The following is a 26,440-nucleotide window of genomic DNA, read 5'->3' as shown; positions in this document are numbered from 1 at the left end:
TAATGTAAAATTAATCAAGAATCATGATCTACACTCCCAAATAAATTTGTTAATAACATGCTTAAAGCCTAAAAATGACACTCCAAATGTTACCAAGCAAACAGTATAATATCTTGACAATGTTGCTGTCATTTTCCAGCAACACAATAAGAGCGTTTCAACAATTATACAGAAAACAATTGCAAGCTGAGCATGCTACATATTATCCATATGGTATTATGTCAAGAGACGTGGGAGCACTGAAAGATACATATATAACAATATTTTCTGATGTAAATTTGTCAGAGTATTTGAGGTCTAAAGCAAAAGAGACAGAAACAGAAACAATGGGCCAAGAATATTTATTTTCAGGGGTTACAATCAATCCATAAGAGCATTCCAATACCTGTGAGATATAAACATCCTTTCATCACAATGACGGAAGACCCATTTTCACTAATTTAAGAGTCTCCAGCACTCAACAGAAGTGTATGCCTCGATAAGGATAAGGTTATTTGATCAAAAGGTACACTTGAAGAGCTGGGGTGTGAGGGGCAGGGGTCGGGGTTAACACAACGAGTTCACTTCTGTGCAGGCATAAGGTCGTCAATGGACTGGCCCTTCTCCAGACGCTTCTCCATGTCCACCAGCAGCTTGACTCCATCCACCACCATCTGTACCAACTCCACCTCAGAGAAGCCCAAGCGGTCAGCGTTAGAGATGTCAAAGACTCCGCCCACAGCTGCAGTGTCCACACCACCTGAAAATGAATGACAGTATTAGAATGACAATTTTGCACTATATATACAAGATGCACTATAGACCAATATATGGCATGAGAGAGAAACATGAAAGTGGTGTGCATTCTGTACCTGTTCCACGCTTCTGGAGCCTCAGCCTCTTCAGCACCTCACCAAATTTGTCATGTTTGCTGAGGTTGGGGAGCTTGACGTGTACTCCACCACGCAGGCCAGTGCCCAGGTTAGAGGGGCAGGTCAGCACATAGCCCAAGTGCTCGTTCCACATGAATACGTGACCTTTCTGCTTGAACAGGGCCTCAATCTATGGAGTGAAGGCAAAAAGCAAAATTCAAGACAATCCCAACCAGTTTTGCATGTCCCAGAGCAGTCCGCCATGAGTTTGAAGTCCATGCTTCTTAGTTACCTTGGTGAGGCCGTTACAGAAGCGGGTGAAGACCTCCTTCATGTTCCCACCCTTCTGCATGGAAATGACTCGTAGGTGATCCTCTTCATTGACCCACACCAGGAAAGTCTTGTTGTCATTGTGCCTGGGAAGAAATCAAATTAACTAGAAACATTTTCAATGCATTTTTAAGTATTTCCACAGTTCTGTTTAGTGTAGCATGTTAGTAATAATAATATGTGTAGCATGGTTCACTGATGGCAGTGAGCATGTGAACATGTGTAAAATTAAACTGCATTGAACTAATTTAAGTTTTATAATTAAAACAGCATTTTCTGATGCTATTTTAGGTCCCCCTGGCCAAGCGTGTCTGACAAATGAAAAAAGTAAATAGTACACCTGGGCCCTAACCCTTAACTCCTTAATAGATTTCAGACCACTTTGACAATGCAGGCTGTTTTTGATGTGACTTGTTTTCAAAATATTGAACATATAATGCGTCCTTGGAATAAAAATTCTAATTTCCCAGAAGGCAGAGAGCCATAAATTGTATAAATTGCCAAAAAATAATATTTGTAAAGTATACGTTTTCTCACCAGATTCCCCTGGCATCAGGCCAATCACGGGCCATCCCGGAAGCCAGCAACAGTGGAGAGATTGGCTTGTCAAATAGGAAGTGGTCATCGATCAGCTGCTGCTGCTCCTCATCTGTCATGTTCTTCAGAGCATAGTATTTGCCTTTCAGGTCCCCACTTAAGGAACTTAATGCTATGGAACAGAATGCACATTACATATGAGCATTGGTTATTATTATGATTATTAGAAGTATTGACCAGTTTGTATAATAGATAATATTCAATTAAGAACTGTGTATCAGAAGAAAAAATAATTGCAATCTCAAATAACGTGACTGCAACCCACAAAGAAACTTGCTTACCGTCAATAGACATTGCCTCAATAGCACGCCGCTCTCCACGGCTGCAGTGAGGAGGCAGGCAGAACCCGCGGATGCTCCTGCCAGTGCGGACTCGGGAACTCAGGACATATTTGGGGTCCAGGTCATCCCCACCCTGGGCAAAGTAAAATCAGGGATAAGCGGAGGCCTCATTAAGAGAGATGTACAGCTGGGAAACATGCAATCAGCTAAACAGAAATGGTACCTTCAGGTGGGCAGGGTTCAGGTCAGTCTTGTGTTTGTCTGTGGGCTTGTAGCCTCCATGTCTGGCCTCAATTATAGGGTCCAGCAGAGGCTTGAAGACTACATAGGTCTCCTCGTCTCCAGCCACACAGCCCACTGTCATGATGTACGGGTGGCCTGGAGAAGACAAAGAGGCAGAAAAGTCAAATCAAGAGCAGAGGTCTTCACATGCAATCTGACATCTGACCAGACACTGTTTCACTTAATCCAGCCAATGAGTAAAATAATCAAGTCCTTGATTTAGCACTATAATTTTAACAGGATTATTTAAGATTTCAAGACAAGTTTTACCAGGATTATCAACCCCGTCTGAATGACACCATCTATGGTGAATCCATTGGGTGTTGAGCACTCTTCTTGTACATGCCCAGGGTTAAGACCTTGGCCATGTGGTTGTTGTGTTGACTTAGGTCAGGATGCTCCTCCTCGGCAGACTTCTTGGTTGTCAGTGTGGCCATTTTAGTAATGCTGAACAACAACAATAACAACAAATTCTATGGAGTAAAGAAAAGCCATCTGTTATGCCTTAAAGTGCCTTTAAAGTGTTAGTGTATTTCCCAAATGTTAGTCAAATGACAACTCTACAATATGCATCAGTAACATTGCACAATGGTTAGTCCAAGGTGTTAACAAAATGAGGTTACTAGTGAAATATTAGTTTATGTAAACAATGCCAAAATTTACATCACTCCAGATATGACAAGCAGTGTGTTGTGTTGTGACAACCAAATGTTGCGTTTATAAGGTGAAATGCTGACCTGACCTGCAAGACACCAGGAGTCTCACACGACATGAAACACTTCATGTGAATTATATTTTTATTTTAGATTTTTGTCTTGTTGCCAGAGAATGAGAATCTTTCATTTAATTTCGTTTTTTGAACTCAAATGTGAATGTAGTTACTGTGTAATCTCAAATTACTCTTTAGCAAGGTCACTGTATGAAGTGAGTAAAGCTGACAAGGTAATTGACTTTGTGAAGCTGTGGAACTGGACACTTGAGCTGTCCTTTATAAATGCACTTTAACAGGCAGAACAGATGGCCTTGTTGATAAAACCAGCCTGAGTATTTACCTGGGTTATCAACCCCAGTTTGAATGACATCATCCACTGTAAATCCACTGGAAGTTTGTTTGTCCCGAAGTTGTGCATACAATGCCGGAGTCAACGCTTTTGCCATGTGATTATTGTGCTTGCTGAGGTCAGGGTACTCCTCTTCCACCGAGAACTTCAGCTTCATCTGGTTGTGGGTGCTGCTGAAAGGCATGGTTGATTTTTCCTGGATGCAACAGCGAAAGGGAAAATGAATGAATAAATGTGAACATATCTGAGCCCACAGGAAATTTTCAGAGAGATGAGACCAAAAGACTCATTTATTTGAGTAATTTACTAATTTAGCTATTGATCACATACTAATAATAATAATAATAATAATAATAATAATAATAATAATACTTTATTATATAAACAATGATCATACTTTTTATTATAAACTTTATTATAAAAATATGGTCATATATGATAGTGAAAGCAGATATTGCACTGATCGTTTTGCAAAAAAAGTTATTTCAAGTGACTAAAATTAAACTATCATAAAAACAAATTCCCACAGGTAAAAGCATTGCAATTGACATAAAATGCACCATGCACTGTGCAATCTCATTCCATCTCAGTGACTATTCCAGGAGACAAAGGGTGGATATGAACGTTACGAGCCTATATACCTGCAAGACATCCTTATTGCAACGTTCAAAGGCAGCACTAGCCTACCTTGTATTTGAGCGTATTGTATGATATTTTCAGAATTAATATGTGACACAAGTCATAGCCCTATTGACAGACCATGTTTAATCGTTTGCGAGGTCGAAACAGTGCACTATAAACATTACAGCGGCATGTGAATCATTTTGTTATGAGAGTCTGCTAGGAGGTGAGAAAATAAAACCGTACAAGAATAAGACCATTGTCCCAGGCATGACACGGTTTTTCGATCGTTTGATGAATAGTCGATAGCGGTTCCGAAGATCTGTCCGAATAAAATAATGTGAAGTTGCTCTGAAACTGCTTTCTTTTAATGCTTTTCTGCAAAATAATTTATTATTTAAGGGATCGTCTATTGCGTATCAACGTACATAGATGATCCCTTAAACACATAAATTATCCCAGTTTAGGTTTAACGATGCTGATTTACACCAATTTTCGCTAAAATCCACCCGAAACGTGATTTTAAAAAGCTTATCATTCAATACGCTTCCGTTAACGGGACGATAAAAAACAAGGCTTTGTTCACTAGTCAACAGCGTCTTCTATAGTCTAATCCAGAGCTCTCCTTTTTTGTTGAAAATTTAAACCTAAGTCCAATTAAAACAACTTACTTTTTCATTAAAAATACTAACGTATCAATGGGAATGATGGAAACAGCCATCCTACCTGATGCCCACGCTGTCGATCGTTCGAGGAAGACACAAAGATCTCTATTTTCTTAGACGGAAGAATGAGCACACCAACGCCAATTCTGGACTCCAGAATTTTGTACGCTCGGATCATTTATTTTATAGCAGACGAGCCTGGCTGCGATTGGCTGCTATTTGCAGTCCATTCATTCTATTGGAGGTCTAAATGCTGTTGCAGCTACCGCACTGATATTTTTCTGCACTGTGGCTTTCACAGCGCGCAATACACAATTTCTTTGACAGTTCTGCAAGTTGATTTACAACATTCAGAATTCAACAAATACAGGTTGAATGGACTGGACACGTTCAGTAAAGATGTCAATAGCAACTTTAGAGCTGTTGAATACCTGACATGTATGAACGTCTAGGTTATTATAGCTAATGCAGGTTTGTTTTATTAGATTGGAAGATTAAGAGCCCGTGCACTGATACAGGTGTATATTTAGCTGCGGTTCTGTTCATGTCTCTGGCTAGCATGAAGCACACTATATAGCCTACCAGATAATTCCAAAGATGACTTATTTTGTATTATAATGTCACTACTAGGAAGTCGTCTTCAAGACTCTTAGCTGGACTTATATATTCGTAATGTAATATATATATATTTTTAAATAATACATTTCCCAATTTCACTTCATATTATTATCATCATTTTAGCAAACATTTAAAATGACTATATCTTCAAATATCAGTCGGGAGAATATGTAACGCGTTCTAGATTGTACATCATTAATTACTGGGTGACACTTCTGATGTCAGTATTAAAATGGGACTTTAGACCAGAGACTGTAAAACATGGCTGCAGGGCAGACTACAGTAGCTTGCGTGCCTGTCTTTTTAAGAGATGGATTTTTGCGTCATCAACCGGAGCCGAATTTCCACATACGCGTGCTGCAGTTTTACACAGGGCTGTCGATAACAGCTAATTTAACTAGCGAGCTAGTAAGAATTTTCAAAGGTAAGCGACGAGGTAAGCCGAAAAAGTGTTTTGAGAAATTATTATCTGTTGTAATACTCGACAATATGAAATCTGTTGCGGTAATGCTAGGCTTGTAAGATGAAGTGAACCTGAACTCATACTAGCTCGCAAGCCTTAGCTATCTCAGTTGCGTTGGCTAGTGCTAACTAGGTAACTTCATTACATTGTGCTAGCCCATGTTGAAAATGACATGCCTTGCTCTTAGCGAATAGCTGTACCGGCTTCAAAAAAAAGACATAAGAAACTGTAAGAACCACAGTGAGAAAAAACAATTAGGCACTGTTGGTAATGTCATAAGCGTGAAATTTGGGTTTGGGTGCCAGAATAGTTATCTATTGTATTATCTCCACATAAACACGTTTTCAGCGTGCAGAAATACCGAGTTACTCACGCATACAAAGCCCTGTCTGTTAGTCATTCATTTTAATTTGTTAAATATAGGCCTGACGTTAAAAGTATTCATATCAAAAATGAGGCCATGTTAGCTCACAAAAATTAAACAAGCTCTATTCCAAAGCATCGCTACCAATACATTTTAATATAATTTGAATATCAATATTGCATAAGGAAATTGTTATAAACACTTGGCCATGAATGGTCAAATTGACCATTATTTATCTTGCCTGTGTGCTCGAGCATTTAGGCCTAGATGCCAATTTTTTAATTTGCAGGAAAAGGAGAAAATTCAATTTAACTGAAGTTTGGGGTTTATTGTGTGCACTTGTGAAGCTGTCTGAATTCTGTGTGTATATATGATGTCAGAAGGTACAGAAGTTCATGTTTTTAAGGGCTGAGAGTCTGGTCATTGTGGTTGTTTTTGTTGGAAACCCTGAAAATTTCCCAACTTTCAGTGCTGTATAGGTATGGGGCATGCCACCTCGCCCAGTCATAACTTGGCAGTTGGCATATCGCCATCTCAATCATAATTATTAGGTGTAGTTGTAGTAGTTGTTGTAGTAGCAGCTGCAGCATTGCGTATAATCTTTTACATAAGCAGTGGCATGAAAAGGTGCCATCTCAAACAAAAAAAAGGGACAAAACGTATCTGTAGGGTCGTTGTTTGTCAAACTATTGTGCATAAATGCATACAATGGCAGTGTTAGACCTATCAAATTTTTTAATTCATTCGGTCCAAACATTATTTCTTAGTTTCTTAATAGAAAACACTGGGCGGATTATAACAATGGACATTTTAATTGGAAACAAGGCCATTTGAATGTACATATGAAAAATAGACTAAATGGTTGTAATTTATTTTTGTTTTATGCATGGGTTGGGTTTGAATTGGTGATATTCCATCTTTATGAACAGTGGAAAGAGGTGCACAGAAGGTCACTGTAACATCCCTCCTCCCTTCTCCTAAAAGTATATTACCATCTTCTAGCATTGCTGGATGCTGTATGTCCAAATAGAAAAGAAAACTGAAAAGGGATAAAAAAAAGGTAGCAGGGTCTCACCCGGCAGCCAGTAGATCGATGGAACCCACGTCAGAGTGGAAAATGGTTCTCCCTTCAAAAGGCCGTCCTCCAGTCCCTCGGAAATGTTCCGAAGTTGGAATTGGGGTAATCCTAATCACCTGCACTCTTATGCAAAATGATTTTATATAACTAAAAGGTAACAGGAATATTACAACTGGGAATTTACTGTAGCAAGCATGCTATAGAAAAGTTAGTGAGCACAGAAGTGATGGTGTGGTCAGGATCAGCTGACTGTGGAAAGTTGGCTAACGGAGAAAGGTGCACATTGTCAATATATAGTCCTGCATCTTTGCAATAACACTGCACCATGACGGTCCTGGCATCCTCGGCAACAGGTATCCCTCAGTGTGGTTGCCAGGCAACGGCATGCATCTCCTCTCCAGGGTATCTTCCAATCAGGATCTCCGCAACGGGACCATGACATTATTTCCGCCTGTAGGGGATACGGAAACTAAACACAAAGTGCAAAAACACTGGGACATAACACACACACCTAGCTGAAACAAATTAAGGCTAGGACTCCTTGTTGGCTCTGTCAAGGGTAAATCATTTCAGTTGAGGTGAATATTTCATCCCCTGCCATTCCCTTTATAAATTGCTCTATAGTTCTTTTAACTTCTGGCCTCTTTGATGTCCACTGTGGCTTTTACTGCAGCCAATGACAGTTTATCTTCATTGTCAGGAGGCAGCATCCCCATCTGACCGTCCGCTCCCATGAGTTTTGTGGAGTATGCCGAGTTCATCCAGGATGGCGACGTGGCCATCATCTTCATGAGCCACGACTCCATGTTCCCGGTGAAGGTTCAGCAAGGAGGCCAGACCCAAACGCGATACGGTGTGATCCGCCACTCCACGGACCTCATCGGCCGACGCTTCGGCTCCAAGGTCACGTGCAGCAAGGGAGGCTGGGTGTACGTCCTGCACCCCACCCCGGAGCTGTGGACGCTTAACCTGCCCCACCGCACCCAGATCCTCTACACCACCGACATCGCCAACATCACCATGATGCTAGAGCTGAAGCCCGGCTCTGTGGTTTGTGAGTCAGGTGAGCCAAAAACAGGAATGCACATTTTGCAGTAGTTTAGCATGCTGATTCTCAAATATAACCAAATACACATTATAGGATGCCTCTTTTCCAATATTGTGAATCCTCAAGCCTTTAAAAAAAAATCTGGCTCTGTCTCTGCAGGACTGTCGGTATAGTATGAACCTGTGACCTGTTGAAATGTTTTCACGGTGGAATTTATGCAAAATAATATTAAACATGGTTATTTACGACAAGGAGTTAGTTTCCCGTGATTCTGCACTTTCTGAAAGTCTTTACGGTCGCTGAACTGGTGGATGGCTGGGGTTTTTTTTGCTGAAGGTGCAGATGTGTGCTTCTGTGTCGGACGATGACTTGCACATACTGCAGGCTGCTCCTGTGGTTTGTTGCAGTGCAACATGCCGCAGTGCTCCACAGCACATGACTTCCTCTCCTGACTCTCTTCTGGTTGAGTGCCAGAAGGGCTGCCCCCCTCTTTGGTCATAAAGTACAGCATGTTATTTGCTCAGCGGCACACTGTGTTCTGCAGTGGAGGTGCAGCTGAATCTAAGACAATGAGGGACGTGATTGAGTTAGTTGGCCAGTGCTTTGCCGGTAGAGTAAACAAGACTAGCTGTCCCTGCAGTAAATTGAAGGACAGATGTGTCTTCCTCTCATGCCCAATCAATAGTTTCATAGCGGAATAAAATATTGTTATTTGTTAGAAAAATAATTTTTCCAGGGTTTGCTCGCAACTATTGTTCATGTTTTCCGTTTTGCTGGACGAAACTGTTCAGATAGCACTGATTGTTCAAAGGCATTGATCAAGGGAGAAGTGAACTTCTCCATACAGAGTCAGGCGCAATGCTGTATAAAGCTGTGCTGCATAATTCATGAAGCAGACTGGGAAGTGTGGGACCAGATGGAGTTTCATGTCCGGTAGTCGCTCTCGCCTGCGCCCTGCTGAGTTACTGTACAGGAACCGCCGCCCGCCTGTCTGGTTTCGGCGTTGCGCGCGTCCTCGCCGTTATTTATGGGGAAGTGAATGTGTGCTCGGGCCGTATGAAAATGGCTGCATCAGCCCCCTGTCCACACGTATCGGCCATTTAATTAAATACTCTGTGGGCCCGGAGTCAGTCAGCTCTGCATCGCATGTGTGCTGAGTCTGCCTCAGAGAGAGGGAGAGTGAGAGAGAGAGACAGACAGAGAGAGAGAGAGAGAGAGAGAGAGAGAGAGAGAGCTCACGCACACTGAAGGAATAAAGCACCTCTGCTGTGTAGAAGGCATGCACTACAGCAGTGTCGTTCAGAGGCATGAGGTTCTGTATTTTGGAACATCTTGATCCATTTCCACTGCCCTCTGCTGAAAAGTATGATGGGATGTGCATCGCTGTGTAAAATATGGGCCGTGTGTGCTGCAGAGGTCTAGTATGCAGGACTAGCGGTGAAAATGTGCAGACAGTTCGAAGGAAAATGGTGCAGGACCCCCCTCTGTAACTGAATGGGCTGTGTAGGCCTCTGCTGTACTTGTATTTATATAGTTTCAAACCAGAGCAGTGCTGTGGTGCTCTACATGTCATCCTGCGCACTGGCTGTTAGTGCTCGCAGTTACATTGTGAGAATTTCAGCAGGCTGGAGAAGAATAATGCTTTCCACTACTGAAGGGCCCCTGGATTTCCTGTACTATCATTCATATTTAATGCTGTAATTGTATCAGTGCACTCTGTTGGCTCTCTGCTCAGCCATTTGCCGCTGAATGTTTATATGGTGAATTATTACTTGGCAAGGTGCACACTGATTTTTTATTTTTTTTCATGTGTACGGCCTTACTCTTACAAGTTACAACGGGTAAAAGCAGTATACTTTCTCCAACAGTTTCTATGGTCTTGCTCAGCGGTAAGTATACAGAGGGTGACTGACTGCCGACTTCAGAGTAGTGGAGTGCTTGCATGCTTTTTATACCCTAGAGGATATGTCAAGAGGTTCAAATATTGGCTAACTAAATGTTAATGTATCAGGGTGTAGCTGCTGTCTGCTAGCAGATAGTGTGGAGTTTGGGGGTCACCTCGCGGACAGATTGCGCTGAAGGTCATCGGCGCCCTTGAAGCTTTTCTGGTTTCCCGTGCCAGCACCTCTTTTCCCCTCACGTTCACCTGCCCAGGCCAGATGGCCTCTGCCAAGAGCACATTAAAGATGCAGATAAAGTCTGGCTTGGTTTTATTAACACAGCTATTATGTTTGGGGATAATGGGAGCCAGGAGCACTCGCCGGTGACAATCAAACGCTCCGGCCAATCGCGAGCCGTCTTTTGTTCATGTTTACAGAGCGTGTGCCAGCGATAATGGGTGGTGTGGTAGATATTAGTTTGACTGCTTGTGTCTCTGTTCCGTGTCTCTGTAAACCCTGACCCTGGCTGGCTGAGGGTGGCAGCGTGTTGGTCCGGTCTGGCTGGACATTTCTTGCACCGCTGGTGTTCTAACTGGATGAATGTTTAAAAAAAAGTGCTCCAGCTGGGTAATAGAACTGAAGTACAGTGTTGGCTGAGTAAGAGGGCTGAAGACTTCGAGGACCATGTTTTTAGGATCAAGGCGCTAGATGATGTTTGACATCATTTTGGAAGGCAGCTCAAGTTCTGTTCTGTCACAAAAGGGTGTTTTTGTGGAATTTTGTCAATATAATGAAATAGGCTGGTGTGTTGGGCCTGTTTCAGTTGAAGGTAGTAGTAACAGTGCAGTTTTTTGTACCATGTCTGGGGCATGCAAAATAGAATTGTTCATGGAACGTATCATCTCGTTTCTGACTGGCCTGGTGAATTTGAGTAAGTGTGGAAAGTACCCTTTTAGATGTGACAAGTAGCTTCCACTGACAGAGGGCTACATCAGAAAGCCGTGCGGTTGTGGCATTGGGTGGAAGTTGTGGGGAGTGATAATTCAGATAATTCTATGTTGCATTTCTGGACTCGTAAGCCAGCCCCCTTTTTCCTATTGGCCGGCTGAAAGTTGGGTTTGGAATCGGATGGCCTCCAGCGCCTGAGTAAGACTCACCCGGCGGCAGTTGAGGCAGTTGAAGCAGTAGCAGTGTTAGTCAAAGCAGGAACGGAGCACTTCCTGTTCATCGGCGACTGAGTCAGAGGCCTCGTGGTTTTTTTTCCCCCTCCTCACTCCGCTGCAGTCATTAGCGGGTGATTGTAGAGGCATGTCCTCCTGTGGATGGTGAAGATGGCCACGTTCTGCATCCCCAAATACCGCATGACACATTCTCACATTCTCCACCAGACATCTGTACGCCTGAATAGTTCACATTTCTCATTAGGAATGGAATTGGCGAGGAGCAGTAGTGTTTCTTAATGGCCGATGTGCAGGCATTTGTTGCAGATTTTCACCACCTTTGTTTTAGATGAGCCGAAGTAATCTGAGCAATTCTTTTGTTGCGTATGAATGGTGCTTGCATGTTCTGAATTTTTATGCAAGCTGTAGTGCATTTCTAGTGTAGACTCTGGGTATATGGATTACAGTGAGCATTTTAATAGTATCCTTGCCCCCAGTATCTACAGTCTGTCTCTCGATGCCCACCATTTAAGGAGTTATGGGTGCAGTGCAGTTCATTTGCAATACTTGAACAGGGACAAGCGGAGCTCACCAGCTGGCTGTTCAGTAAGGGAAATTTGGTGGAAGGTTTCTTCCATGATCCCTCCTTCATTCGTGTTTTCCTGTGTTTTGGGGAGAGAGGTAATTCTCTGAAGCTGATTGGCCATGATTACAGTGCTCAGTGTTTGCGTTAGCAGAGGCAAATTACTTTGCTGGCGTTGGGTCAAGTACCCCTGCAGATGGTGTTCTCTCTCTCTCTCCCAAATTCATGGAGCAGCACTGACTCTCAATGAAGCTTTTAACTGGGGTAGAAGGAAACACTAATAGGCCCTTTGGTGTCCTTATTACCTCGTTAAATTCATTTTATACTCAACAAGTGGCTGACTGCACTGTGGCTCGACTCAGTATGGTAATACTGGAGGTACCGGTATGTACTTAAGGCATATTCTGTGTGGTTGTGTTCACGCAGCAGAGGAGTCCCGCACCCTTATGAAATGTGACATACTGCACATGCACTGTGAGGTTCTGTCCTGGAACACGGCACGAAGCGCACCCCTTCTCGGCCTCCTGAGCGTTTAAGGATCCCCTCTCACAAAGGGGTGTGTCTGAAACTTTTTTCTGGGGAATTTCTGTGAATTATCTGAATAAAAGTTCCGGGAATCTGCAGCTGTTGTAATGTGATCTGCTCTCTCACAGTCTCTCTGCAAACTCTTTTCGTCTTTTCTCTTGTTTTTCTGAGACCCGTGGAATTTAAGGCAAGGCGACAGCCAGGGCGCTCGCCTCAAATCGGCCATAGTGGAGAACCTGGGTTCGTGTTTGACTCGGATAATGTTTGGATAATGAGACGGGCTACGCATGCCATGCAGACAGATTAATTGGCACTCTCTCAGCGGTTTCAGGAGCATCTGCTACGCTATTATGAGTACAGAAGGAGTGAAGAGTCGGCCGTCGCGTGAAGCAGAGATGTAGCCACACTGGCGCTTTTCCTGTGGAGCGTTCAGCGGGAGGGAGGGAGGGAGGGAGGGATAATCTCTTCCGAAGCGCAGGCAGAAATGCAGCGAAACAGACTCCGCTCCATGAGGAGGAGAGTTATTCCCACACAGCCCAGGCTTGGAAGAAAATGGAGGGTAGCTTTTGGGTCTCCTCCCTCTCTCCCTGTGTCTGCCTGTGGTTAGGGCTTTAGGGAGTGAGATAACAGCCCTGCTTCATACAGCTCAGATCCAGCCACGGTCTCATAAGGGCTCAATCAATTTATCGCTCATAAAGGCAAATTCAGTTATATTATTAGTATGACTATTCAGTAGTCTGCAGATAAGACACGGGTGAGGAGAAACTGTTGAACGGGTTCCGTCCTCCCGCACAGTAACTGACTGCTCTGTGTTCTCTCAGCACGGGGCATCACAGCTGTCCACCAGCACTGTCCCCCCGTCCCAGAGATCCACAGGCACTGAGCTGCTTTCACACTCGATAGACTTATCAAACCGCGATGAGGAAAGTGCAGACAGTGCGCGGCAGACGCTGAGCCGAGCGGCAGGCTGGATAAGGTCTGCACGCAGCCCGCCATTACGGCTCCGACCGGACGCCACTTAAATGAATTGCGCCGGCCGGCAAACGCAGCGCGCGGACTCATCATCCTCATCCAGTCAGACTGTACCAGGAACAGCCCCGTAATCCGCATCGGCCCGAGGGCCGCCCTCCAGATGCAGCCCTTTGTGCGGTGAGCGTTTCTCCAGGGAGCTTCTTCCCCCCGCTCCAGGGCCCCCCGGCTTGGCTTCGTTCACCCGGGGCTCATTTGCATGCGAAACCGGAGCGGTTTTTGAGCCGACATTGGCTCCATTGTTACCCGCGAAGACGAAGCGCTGACGTAATGCGAGGACGCGGCCGAATCGCGGCCCCTCCTCGCGCGTCCGGCGCCCCTTCCCCGCTTAATTAGCATGCCCGGCGAGTCACGCGCTCCATCCGGACGCGCACAGCGGCGCATGTTGTTGTGCTCGCCGCGGAAACCCGGGCGCATTCATGAGTTCCCCGTCTGTTAGTCCCCGCGTCACGTGAGCGTGCAGCATTTCCTGACTTCCTGTGCGTTCCAGTGAAGAGCGCCTTCTCCCTGCTCTTATGGCTGCCCTGTAGTGGATCGACCCGATGGCTGTACTGTGTACTGCTGTACTGATGGGTTTGTTTGGGCTTGTTTGAGTGACCTGACTGGTGGTTTGGTCATGTTCTCTGACTGCTCCCAGCTTTAGCTTTTACAAACCCGTGATGCTATTTGTAGTAGCGGCTAGCTGTGATTCCTGACGGATGGGTTTGTTTTGGGACTCCCTGCCATAGCAGACTTGTGCGAGTTGGCTTCCTCCACTCTGGCAAGCGTGATAAACTGGAGGATGCATTTTTTGCTGCCGCAGGTTGTCCTGTGCTTCATTCCTCTGCACTGATTCAGGGCCAAGTGGAACGCCAAGTGTAACGTTGCCCTAAAATACTACTCGGGCTAGGGTTATTGTGTGTTTCGTCAACCTAGGGTAAATTCTCTCTTTATTGTTTCAAACATTAATAAAAAGCATACATTTATACTGTATTTTGAATTATAAATTTAACGTGGAGAAACTGTCTTTTACAATTGTAAATCGGTGGAATTTATCACCTGTACATGTTCAGTGTGTATATGACTGCCCTGATGGTGGAGTTAGGGATTTTTTTTTTTTTTTGTGAAATTTGAAGATTGTGTAATGGTGTTTTAAAATTCTGTTTATATTTGTTTTGAGATATGTTTCAATCCAGGTTAATGTCCAATACAGCTGTGCTGTGGCAAAACAAGTTTGAGAACCTCTCTGATACTCTACTTCAAAGAACCTTCCTCTGTATTTTTATGTTGGGCAGGGTTTCCCAGTCACGGTTCCACAGAGCAGCAGTTTTCTACGGGGTCTTCTCACCACTCATTTGGAAGCATGTCAGAGCAGTGCTCCTTGTCTTTGGGGGCCATGTTTAAGCCCAGGGACACACACTGACGCGCGTTTGCGTTGCAGGCACGGGCAGCGGCTCCCTCTCGCACGCCATCCTGCGCACCATCGCGCCCAGCGGGCACCTGTACACGGTGGAGTTCCACCAGCAGCGGGCGGAGAAGGCCACGGAGGAGTTCGGCGAGCACAAGGTGGGCCACCTGGTCACCGTGCTCAACCAGGACGTCTGCAAGGACGGCTTCGGCGTGACGGGCGTGGCCGACGCCGTCTTCCTGGACATCCCGTCCCCCTGGGAGGCCATTGGCCACGCCAAGGCCGCCATGAAGAGGCGGGGTAAGGAGCGGTTGGGTGGGTGGGGCCGGCACTCTGGGGTTTCTTCTGTTCCCTCCCTGCGGTTCAGGGTCACAGGACGCATGTTGATCTGGCCTCTAATGAGGGTTTCCTTTAGCTGCTTTCCCGTGCGTTTCCTGGAGCGTGCTCAGTGCTGATCTCTGGAGCGATTTGGGCTAGCTTACGCCCCTCCTCCTGACCTGCCTCGGCCCCCAGGCAAGCACTTGACCCGCAGCAAAACAAAGAACGGAAATGAACAGGCGTTGAGAGCAGCGTTTAATTTTGGACACCACGCACGCCATAATGAAATACCTGATTAAGTGTCTCTGCAGCTGTTATCTCAATTGACACAGGCTAATGGGAGTCCTATCAGTGCAGCAGCTCTCCAGTACACCCACCCTCATGCCTGAAAGCCACAGGGCGGCCATTACTGCCTGCCTGCTCTCATGTTCAGTCTCACGCAAACCCACACTCTCCGCTCTGTCCAGACGCTCCTGTCCCCTCCCTCCACCCGCCTGTCTGTCAGTTAGCCCAGAGCTGGGTTCTGTCTGTGCGGTGTAGACAGGTCTGTCTGACCCCTCCCCTCCCCTCCCCTTCCCCTCCCCACTGGAGCATTGACCAGCACAGCAGGAGCGTTTACTGGCAGCGAATATGCCCAGAGATAAAGGCCTCTTTCAGGCCTTTGCCTGGCTGGCCTGGAGGCACCAGAGACCTTCCAGCTATTGATTACGATGTGTTAAAAGCAGTCAGGTGCATTTGTGCTTGGATTAGGATAGAGCAGAGGGGTAGATGGAGAGGTAGAACACTATATGGGTTCATGTACTGTAGGCTAGTCTGCAAGTCTCCACATCGTTCAGCAGTAAGGGGGCCTTCTCCTACAGGGGGTCCATTCCCAGACCTGCCAACATGCGTTTGGTTAAATTGGTTGATATCTCATGAGATATCTATTCAAAAGCTTGAAATTCAATGTCATATTAGTATTAGTGTTTCTGTTTTTGCTTTTACTTGGCTGTCTCCATTAACTGTACTCTAATGTTATGCTACCTGCTGCAGAGGATATTATATTCCCTGACGGTCATCAGGGAACACTTGCACACTTGTTGGGTGCTGAGTGCTCGACAGTCTGAGAGACATACATGCATACGCACATTCACAGTGGTGGCAATAAATAACCTGGTGGCCAAGGAAACGGTACTTCCTGAATGATATATTTACATATGGCTGCCTAGCAACTATTTGAGTTACATACCTACCTGTTAGAATGTTGACGTTAATACGTGTTAATACGAATAGAATATGCCTGTTTTATTCTTGTCTGGCACTGATTTGCTTGTATATGTTGCACTCAGCAATTACAGAAATACATTTGTTCACAGATTCAGCAGGACTGCATTCCGCGTAAATGTCTGTAGTTTCCTGCAATCTAATGCATCTCTTCGTGTTTCTCGGTCTCGGTTTCATTTGTTTCACTTCCCCCCTCCCTCTCGCTCTCTACCCCTCCCCCCTCCCTGTTTTTGTTCTAATCCTGTGGCTGTGTTCAGTCTGCCTGGACCTGTGGAGTTTAATATGCTTCATCCATCACTCTCTGTGTGGAGCTGCGCCTGCTCAGAATACTAACCAGCAGCCTAAGACTCTGCTGCGTGCTCCGAGAGTCGCTCGCCGGGCGTCCAATCAAAGAGCTCCCTTCCACTCTTCAGTTTTAAGGAGAGTTACTGTAAAGTGCTCTGTGCTTCTGCTCTATATAAATGGCTCTGTAGCCATTCAGAGGCTTTCCCAGCCGGCCTGCTTCATCCAGTGTTCTGAGCTGAGCCCTGGCCTGAGAGGAAAGGGTGAGAGAAGGAACGAGCGGACGAATGGAGAGAAGGAGCGAGGCTGTGCTAGACACTGGCTAATTATGTGCAGGTTGGCTCCATGGGAAGTGAGTGGAAACGCTAGCGCAAGCCTCTTACACTGGCTGCTTGCTGAGCGCAGGGGGACGGCCTGTCCTGCTGTGCGCAGCGTGGCGGGCCTGCGCCGTGGGGCTAATGTGCTAGCCGTTCAGCCTCCACTCAGAGTAACCGGCCTGTCGCACGCATCACTTCCCCCTGGAACTCTGAGAATAATCGCACGCCACCACAAGCCTCTGGCTTCTGGCCCTGTTAGTGGTCTGCCAGTGTGGCTTGGGTTTGGGACCAGTGTGAGGATCTGCCAGTGTGGTTTGGGTTTGGGACCAGTGTGAGGATCTGCCAGTGTGGCTTGGGTTTGAGACCAGTGTGAGGACCTGCCAGTGTGGCTTGTGTTTGGGACCAGTGTGAGGATCTGCCAGTGTGGCTTGTGTTTGGGACCAGTGTGAGGACCTGCCAGTGTGGCTTGTGTTTGGGACCAGTGTGAGGATCTGCCAGTGTGGTTTGGGTTTGGGACCAGTGTGAGGATCTGCCAGTGTGGCTTGTGTTTGGGACCAGTGTGAGGATCTGCCAGTGTGGTTTGGGTTTGGGACCAGTGTGAGGACCTGCCAGTGTGGTTTGGGTTTGGGACCAGTGTGAGGACCTGCCAGTGTGGTTTGGGTTTGGGACCAGTGTGAGGACCTGCCAGTGTGGTTTGGGACCAGTGTGAGGACCTGCCAGTGTGGTTTGGGTTTGAGACCAGTGTGAGGACCTGCCAGTGTGGTTTGTGTTTGGGACCAGTGTGAGGACCTGCCAGTGTGGTTTGGGTTTGAGACCAGTGTGAGGATCAGGCCTTTGTCTTCTGTTCATGTTAGTGGTCTGTCACTGAGGGGTCAAAGCGCGGACTCCGTGCCCTCAGCTCCCCCTGAAGGGCCACCTCACAAGGCTGCGGAGCGTGCACCCGTCTCCGTGGAGACGGGAACACGCAGCATGTTGGGCATGTCTGGGCAGGCCAGGTGCTCTGGGGGTTGGAGAGGTTTGCATGCCTGGCTGGACGCTTGTGCGTCCCCCTCTGATCTGCTGATCCGTCCTGCGTAATAACATGGACACTCATCATACCTCACAACCTTATCCTTACGGGAACTTCCTAACACATGGTTTCAGCACACTTGTGGGGACACACCCCCTTAGATCCACCTTCATATATCCCCACGCTGTGACAACTACCTGCTTATTCATTGCAGTTACGCAGGTCTCCAAAGCACAGAGCTGGCCTAGAGGTTGAGCAGAAGCGTATAAAATAATAGTCATTTAGCTGTCAGGATTTGCGCTCTGTTCAGCACACACGTTGACCCTCTCTGCATTTTCCATTTTCCCCTAATCTGGGAGGTCAGACATTCTGCACTTAAGCAGATTACGCTTTCACAGATAAAGCTGTCTGCGATCTGTGAACTCCCCTCCCTGCAGTCGGCCATTAGAGGGAAGATATGAGAGTGTGTGTCAGGGCTCTGCAGCGACGGCAGTATCGGTCTCTCAGAGCCCAGCGGTGACTGTGAGGGCTGAAGGTGCCGAGCAGCATCTGATCAGGGGGAACACGGGTGTGAGAAAGAGGAGGAGGTGGCAAAGCTTGTTGGGTACAGTGGCACAGTCTCCCGTGGTACACTTGGTCAGGTTTGGTTAAGGAACAGTAAAATGAACGGAGAAAAGATAGATATCGCCTGGAGCTAGCAGCTTCCTTTCCAGCTTTGGGAACCGCCTAAATCAAATTTGCTAGACCATTTGGGTGGTAATCTCCAGGAAATGAGCAGGTCTTGTGCATGTTAGAGAGCCTGGGTAGGAAGTGAAACGAGTGCCTTTTGTGGGCTGGGTTACACAAGGAGGACGGAAAGTTCAGGTTTCAGGGCTGTTTTTTTGTTTTTTTTTGGGTCACGTGCGCGGTCGGTTTCACTTGCCCTTGTTCCGTAACCCCGGCCCAATCGCATGAAAGTTTTATGGCCGCATGACGGACGAGGAAATGAGCGCTATCGTGTCTCCTTACTCTCTCCTGCTTGTCACTTGCCTTATCTCTCTCCCCGTCGCCCCTCCCAGACGAGCTGTCGGTCAGGTTTGACGTTGGCGACCGCACAAAAGCCCGATTCTGTCCTGAACTCCGTGTTACGTGCCTGAAAGAACGTAGTGCCGTCTAACCCCTACACATCGTCGTTTGCTTTCTTTTGAAAAGTGTGTGTGCCGAGCGAGGTCCTGTAGGGACTCCCCCTAGTGCTTAGTGCTTCACTCTAAGAGAGAAAGGGGGCGTCCAGTCTAAGAGCTGTGAATCTAAAAACACTGTTCTGTGTGTTATTTTCGTAGCTTTGTGTGTGTTTGTGCATGTGTGTGTGTGACTGCAGTGTTGATAAGAGAAGGTAGGGTCTGATTTCTCTTCGCAGTAGAGTCAGATTTCCCTGACCTTTTCCTTCAGCCCGCAATCCTTTCTACCCACAGAAACATGCACATGCACACATGCACTCACACACACACGCGCGCACACACACACACACACACACACACACACACACACAAACTCGTAATCTGTCTGCAGGGGCTTTGTTTTGATTTGAGCTCTGATTGCATGACCATATAGGGTGATGTTGCAGGGAAGAGCAGCTTGTGGAGCTCCTGCAGGAGAGCCCAGAGAGCCCAGTATTGTCCCCCGCAGCGAAGAGGAGCAGAGCCCAGCTCACGGGGATGCTCTCCCAGCCTGGAGGGGCGAGCGTGCAACCCTGCGGCTGCCACACCGCCCGCGCCATCCTGTAGCCTTCTTGTGCTTTAATTAATTAGTCAGTATGCTAACAGCCGTGGTCGCTGAGCGCAGTTGAATAAATTGCGCGGTGGGCGGAGCCAGCGGGTCCCCGCTCGCCCTGCTCCTCTCAGACGGGACGGGGGCCTCAGCCTGGGTCCGGCGGCAACCCTGCGCCTCAGGGGCGTGCAGCTGCTCAACACGAGGCCCAAACTCCCCTGTCATAGCGGGACTTAAGACTGTTAAAAGCAGCGTTTGCATACGGTGAAGTTTTTATGCAACGGGTCGTAGGGTTTTTGCTTGCTTGTGCCCTGTTTGTGGAACAACAGCAAGGCAGTTTTGTGGGTTGAGTGCAGACTGGAAGGCAGCTCACAGGGAGTCTGGCACCGCCAGTAGCTGTTTTCCATTTTTTCCCCGAGTAATTCCTTTCATTTTTGGCGGCGGGCCGGCGCTCTTATTTAGAGGAGCGGACTCTGAACGGTCCCAGGCCTTGGCACGGCCCGCCCTCTCCCAGGCCCGGTTGCCAGGAGAGCTGCAGCGTGTGTTTATGCCTGCTCTCATGAGCAGCCGGCCTTATTTGTCAATGGAACGCTTGTTTTCAGGGACCAGACTTGGTTGTGCTGGGACTGCTCTCCGCCTTGTGCCTCTTTTAACCTTGTCTTTAGAGCTTTGCTACGTTCAGCGCAGGGCACACTGTAAAATACTTTGTGTTACCACAGCGAACGTGTCACTTCGTCGCACTGAAGTGCATTTGAAGAGGTCTGTAAGCATTATTGTACACAGCACACAGCATGAATTTGTTCTTCTATCGCTTGTGTTGTATTAAAACATTCTACTTTTGTGAGAATAGTGGAGGCAGTACTTGGTGGTACATCAGAGACTCCCTTCATTATAACCCGGCCCAATTTTACTACTCTCCTGTGGGCACAGCCGTTGCAGCATGCCAGGAGACTTTTTATCTTCAGTTTCTTTCCTCACTGTGGAAGTGGTTCTGCAGAGATTTGAGCACATATAATGTCATGCCCGTGTATAAGCTGTCAGTTTATTGAAGCGTAGGGTTTCAGCTCATAATTGCTACGTCTGACAATACAGCAAGGAAAATAATGATTTTTTTTTTTGGGGTCAAAGTCTAATCAGGTTGTAATATTGGAGTTCAGTGCTTTTCACAGTACTTTCGTTTTATATTGGTCTCCAAATACATTTACCAACATGTAATGACATGCTTTCTATGTGCACGAGTGACACCCCTAACCTGTTTGTCTGTTTAAAATGAGGAGGAACCTGTATTGCTGACCATCGCATTTTATTTTTCAGTTCACTCTGGGATCTGGTAAACAATGTTGGACATGTAGTAGCCTGTTAGCAGAAGGCGTGTCTGATAACTGATATGGGAAACGAGAGTGAAATGGACATAATTAATGTCTTGCAGAGTACATTTCCGTAGAAACCCTCCCAGGGTGTTTGTATTATGAAAGCTTGCATTGTGTTATATGAGAACTTTAGATGTGACAAAACCTGCTGCTGCACCATTTAGTAAGACAGTATAATGGAGTGGGCTACGCGTTCTCTCCTATGCCAAAGGTTCAATTTCAGGTACCCCACATCCTGAAAATAAATATTCTGTGTCCTGCTGCCTGGCTCTGGCTCGACCGTTTTTCGTTTGTTGTGAGCAACTGTTTCCCAATAGCAGTCACGCCCACGCAGACACAGAAACACAGAGTCTGTCAGCATAGTAGTGTACTGTCCAGGAGCCTCCGGGACAGTCAAGAGTGACTCAGAATGGAGGCTGCCACACCCGCCATCGTGGGCTGTAGAGGAAGCTACACAGCTGTGTATGCTGTGTACGTGCGTCTTTAGGAAACTAAATCTGGGCAGCCTGTAGCTTATTTACCCTTTTCTGTGGTTCCGATGACATAAAATAAGGGGATGCCAGGCCCCAGTCACTCCCCTCTCTTATAAACCCCACCCCATGCCAAAACAAGGCCGAATGTTGGTTGAAAAGAAAAGTTTTGAAACTGAAAAAAGTCTTTGTTAGTGAAAGGAGCTGATTTGAAACTGAAAGTAAGATATTTGTTCTAACAAAATTGAATTCTACTTTTGTTCAAATTCTACAAATTTTCATATTTGTTTTCCTGGTTTCCCACTCCAATTTGGAATGACCATTCGTCTGAAACGGTTCAGAGAGTGTGGAGTGTGGACATCCATGGTGTTGCCAGCTGCTTCTTTTCACACCGCAGACTACAACTAGACTTGCATGGAGCGTAATCGGAGGAAGACCTTTCAAATGCAGATTTAGCATGTAGTCCGCGGGCACCAATCGACCAGCAGGGGTCGCTAGATAGAGATGAACACGGACCCTTAACCAACTGAACCCTTCCATGCCCTGAGGGTACGCAATTGCCCTATGGAGCTAACTGCAACGGTTAGACCGGATTCAATTCCAGGCCATGGGGCTCATCCATACATCACAACCGAGTGAGCCATCCAGCTGCCCACCATCGCACTTCGTAACTGAAAATGAACGTCCTGTTCCAGTTGAGTATCGACAGGGTCGTTGAATCCGAATGAGCGCTTCACGAGGAGCCGGACCAGTGGAGCCGAATGGCTCCAGCCCTCCCCTGGGGCTCGTGTGCGTCTGGGCTAAAGCTGTTAGCCACCCTGTGATGTGAAAGGATCACTGCTGCCTCCTGCTACAGCTCCGCCTGCTCTGTGGTTATGTAACTGTGGTGTAGCGAGCGAGGGGGAGGGGAGCGGGCCGCAGGTGGCAGACGGAGGGGGTCAGCTCTTTTCTCATTAAGAAGCCCCCCCCTTCTCCTAAGACCCGACTGCTCGTATAGCATTCCCTGTCATTGTGCTGTAGCCCTCCCCTTTTGCATTGTAGGGTTCCCATCTCAGCATTCAGTCCTGCATCCCAGACTGCAGAGGGGAGATAACGTCCCTGTCATTGCTGTAGCCTTCTCGCCTCTCACCTCATATTACGTAGCTATGGGCCTGTGGGCTTTTACAAAATGATTATACCATAATTATTTTGGTATGTAATTATTATAAAATTATATCATATTGGCAGGCTTGCTAACAACACATACTTTACATTTGCTTTCATTGTTCCTGTAGAAGAACTCCCTGCCTGTCTGTTCAGGGCTCAGTATCCCCAGTGCAAGGGTAGGAATTTTCTCTAACTTTTTTTTTTGCCATCTCTTTACAGCAGAAAGAGCCTATAAAAAAATCCATAAAGATTTACACCCCTCCCACCCCTGACCTTTCCCCACATTGGAAAACTCAACTCCCTGATGCATACAGTAGCTCAAGCCTCTGCGGCTTTTGGCAGTACACAGAAACGGGGTGATCCTCAGAAAAATGGATTGGAGGGAATCCTGTCTTAAATGAGGCCCTGGCAGTGGACCTCACCAATTAGCAGATTAGCAGCACGATTTCTACCCCCTCTCCTCAGACCGCCTAACTTCACCTGCTTACACAATGCTGGCCTCCAGGAAATGGTGCTTTGCTTGCTGAGTTGAACCTCGCCCCTCCCTCCTCCAAAATCACATGACTGAGGCTGAGACTTTATGGTTCCATTTATAATCCATGTTCTGATTTATAGTATGTTGGGAGAGCTTAGACTTTAAGTCTGCACAGAACACTAGGAGCAGGTGGAACTGGACTTTGTAAAAGTACCCATGTCCAAGAGAGCAAATATGAGGTAGTCAAAGAGAAAGAAACAACGAACAGTCTTTAGAAGACAGCCTTCTATGGCCATATGCCACTAATTATGTAGTGTGAAACTTCTTTACGCTCTCTATTTTAGGAACTTCACACTGTGTTTTCACTCGCTCTTCAGAATAGCTCCTCTGCGCATGGACTGCGTAAGGGATTGGCGAGCAGTCATGTCAACAACGGGACTCGTTGCCCTGCGTTTGAACCACCTGGGTCCCATCTCCAGTGCACAGCACACATCAGTTACCAACGGCCAGGGCTGTTCCCATAGCAACCCCCCTGTGCATACCGCCCCGCCTGGAGACACTGGCAGGGCCGCGATGTGGATCACTACTCCCACTCACCGCACGCGGTGCCGTTGTGTGCTGTTGAGCTGTTTACCGTTTCAGCACACGTCATGTCCATGGTTTTCAGTCCTGTACCACGGAGGTTTGATTGTACTGAGGGTCACGTTAACTGTCTCACCAACCCAACTATTTCTTTCCATGGTGCTTTGAATGATGACCAAATGAGGTTCTAGTTCCTCCTGTTTATGGTTTCTCTTAAATAAGCATTGCAGTGTACGGCCTGATTCGTAGTTTACAACGGAATAAGAGGTAACCACGAACTTTCCATAGTTTACCTAGTGGGGCAACAAGTTTCCAAGCCATGTTCTTAGGGGGAATTTACCAACCTGGTTTTTGAATTGGGAAGTGAATGAAGCAATTCAAGCTATAAATAAACCTGTAATATTAGTGGGACTGTAATCTGTAATCCAAGCACTGTAATCTGTGTAATCCAAGCACTTTAATCTGTAATCCGAGCACTGTAATAACGCTGTTTTTACTGAACAGTGCTTCTTATGGCAGGTCTTGTTTATTATGTTTACCTTTTTTTGGAGGTTCTGACTAAACAAACAGTGGCAGCAGTATTTGCTGAGTGCAGGCCTGTGTTTGTGTGTTTGAGGGTGAGAGTGACCCTCTGACCCCTGTGTGTGTTCGCAGGGGGCCGGGTCTGCTCCTTCTCGCCCTGCATCGAGCAGGTGCAGCGGACGTGCGCGGCCCTGGCGGAGCAGGACTTCGGGGAGATCTGCACCCTGGAGGTGCTGCTTCGCGTGTTGGACGTGCGCGCCGTCTCCCTGGCCCTGCCCGACCTGGGGAAGGAGGACGAAGGGGGCCTCCCGGCGACCCCCAACGCCACCGTCACCTGCAGGACCGCCATGCCGCCCAGGGAAATGGCCGGCCACACCGGGTACCTGACTTTTGCCACCAAGGGCCCGGTTTAGAGAGCGGCTGATGAGCACTGCCGGGGACCGTTACCGAGGGGGCGTGTGCACACGTTACACGCCCTGCAGTGAGAAATGAAGCCCGTGTGACCGGCTCAGTCTGTGGGGGAACTCCATGCTGCTTCCTCATTGCACTGGTGTCTACAGTCTACGCTGACAATATCCTTCAGAACTTGTCCTTGATGTGGTGTGTGTATCTACGCACACAAACGAGCATACGATGTCAGTTCATTTGTACACACACACACACACACACACACACACACACACACTTGCATGTCTCATAACCCAGATGCAGAGCGCAGAAGTTCATTGGCTATGAGGGGGTTGTGAGGTGCAGTGGAAGCAATGGGTACAGGTGTGTAGGTGTGTTTAAAGGGGGGGAATCAAATCCTCATAATGCCACAGATCAGTTATTTTAATGTGCCGCTTCTGTCACATGCACATGTCTTTACGTAACCAGGTTTATTTTTTAATGGAAAAGGCTTCTGTTGAATTGTGTTATTATCTGCTTGTTAAAAACTGCAGAATTTGTTTCATATTTAATTTGTACATTGGACTTGAATGGAATATAGTAAAAGACTGAAAATGATGTCCGTTCCTTGATTCTCTCGATCATTGTGGGGCGGGGGGTGCTCACTGTGGTTATTTATATCTCTGCTCTTCTCCATCTACCATTTTCATACCTCATGGGCATCTCGTACTAGCAAAACAGTGCGGTTTCCACAATATATGAATTACTATTGATGGTGTGTAATGGTCTGCTTGTTTTAAGACCTTTTTCATCAGATGATAGAAGAGTTTTATTTCGTTCATCTGTCCTGTGAAGTCAAGGCAGCAGAATTTAGTGCTTACCGAAAAGTCACCAAAAATTGCTCTCGTTTGCATTATCACAAATTGCAAAGCATTCTGGCCCACTTTGTTACGACGTATTGCCTGTGTCCATAGCGTCTTTATCCTGGAGTGTAAAGCTGCAGTTCTTCCATTTGTGTGGTGGCCTTTGTGGCCTTCAGCGGAATTAATCTTACTGTGTGTTCATGGTACGGTGTGACATACTACTGCTAAACCGAAATGAAGTGAGCATTAAGATCCTGGACGCTTTGCGCAGGTACTGTAGCCGTCTCCGTGCGACGTTGCTCCTCTCATATGGAGAGAGATAATGGGTCTCAGAATAACCAGCGTCTCTCCAGATATGGTCCGGCCCTCTTCTCCGGCGGTACGGAGGTCCGTGCCGCTGCAGTTGTGGCCTCTGGCTGCGGCGCTCCCCGCTGCCGTGTCGGATCTCAGCCGGCTGTGGCTTCGCACCAAATAAGGCCAGGAAGTGACAGCGCCAGCGCTGGAGAGATGCTGATATACTGCTCTGGGCTGAGATGAGATGTGTTTGCATTACTATAGACCTCTCGCACTCTCCCTCCCCCTCTCCTTCCCTCCCTTCTTCCCTCCCTCCCTCCCCTCCATCAGGGCTGTAAATATGGCAGGCGCTGTCAGTTTCTCACTTTCTGTTCTGTGCAGTTTTATTACTGCCTTGCTAGCAAATTAGAAATGTTTCTCTCTTGTACACACACACACACACACACACACACTACGGAATGGGAGGGGAACCCATGCTTGTAGTCGTGTTTGCATAATTGTTTCTCGCTGCTGGGGCATCTTCTCATCCAAACCCCTCACCTGCAGGCCTACAAAGGAGGGTGTAATCTGGAG

General features: G+C 47.0%; 2 protein-coding genes across 3 annotated transcripts; one reads left to right on the top strand and one right to left on the bottom strand.

Moving 5' to 3' along the window:
* Positions 1–324: 324 nt before the first annotated feature.
* Positions 325–4,906, bottom strand: LOC118231642 (creatine kinase B-type-like). Its single transcript, XM_035425670.1, has 8 exons — positions 4,750–4,906; positions 3,394–3,598; positions 2,283–2,437; positions 2,060–2,192; positions 1,719–1,890; positions 1,144–1,267; positions 852–1,041; positions 325–739 (listed from the first exon to the last, which is right to left on the bottom strand). Exons 1-8 carry the CDS (start codon positions 4,864–4,866, stop codon positions 561–563), a joined length of 1,275 nt encoding a protein of 424 aa, XP_035281561.1. The 5' UTR covers positions 4,867–4,906; the 3' UTR covers positions 325–560.
* Positions 4,907–5,612: 706 nt separating this feature from the next.
* Positions 5,613–25,328, top strand: trmt61a (tRNA methyltransferase 61A). 2 transcript variants are annotated; one of them, XM_035425679.1, is made up of 4 exons: positions 5,613–5,742; positions 7,912–8,274; positions 14,857–15,123; positions 24,456–25,328. In XM_035425679.1, exons 2-4 carry the CDS (start codon positions 7,944–7,946, stop codon positions 24,734–24,736), a joined length of 879 nt encoding a protein of 292 aa, XP_035281570.1. In that variant the 5' UTR covers positions 5,613–5,742; positions 7,912–7,943; the 3' UTR covers positions 24,737–25,328. The 2 variants fall into 2 exon arrangements, with proteins under 2 accessions (XP_035281570.1, XP_035281580.1); XM_035425689.1 differs by having other exon boundaries at positions 5,615–5,730.
* The last annotated feature ends 1,112 nt before the right edge of the window (positions 25,329–26,440 follow it).

This window comes from Anguilla anguilla, chromosome 1 (genome assembly GCF_013347855.1).
Source record: "Anguilla anguilla isolate fAngAng1 chromosome 1, fAngAng1.pri, whole genome shotgun sequence".
Classification (NCBI taxonomy): Eukaryota; Metazoa; Chordata; class Actinopteri; order Anguilliformes; family Anguillidae; genus Anguilla; species Anguilla anguilla.
Note: the sequence above shows the minus strand (reverse complement) of the source record. Positions and strands in the feature narration are given on the sequence as shown.

Bases quoted from the DNA above. Each gene is read 5' to 3' on its own strand.
- LOC118231642 (XM_035425670.1), bottom strand. From the start codon at position 4,866: ATGATCCGAGCGTACAAAATTCTGGAGTCCAGAATTGGCGTTGGTGTG. The intron at 1,042-1,143 runs GTAACTAAGAAG...TTCACTCCATAG, and splicing joins TCTGTAACGGCCTCACCAAG to ATTGAGGCCCTGTTCAAGCA. The intron at 740-851 runs GTACAGAATGCA...ATTCATTTTCAG, and splicing joins GCTCCAGAAGCGTGGAACAG to GTGGTGTGGACACTGCAGCT.
- trmt61a (XM_035425679.1), top strand. From the start codon at position 7,944: ATGAGTTTTGTGGAGTATGCCGAGTTCATCCAGGATGGCGACGTGGCC. The intron at 8,275-14,856 runs GTGAGCCAAAAA...TTTGCGTTGCAG, and splicing joins CTCTGTGGTTTGTGAGTCAG to GCACGGGCAGCGGCTCCCTC. The intron at 15,124-24,455 runs GTAAGGAGCGGT...GTGTGTTCGCAG, and splicing joins GGCCGCCATGAAGAGGCGGG to GGGGCCGGGTCTGCTCCTTC.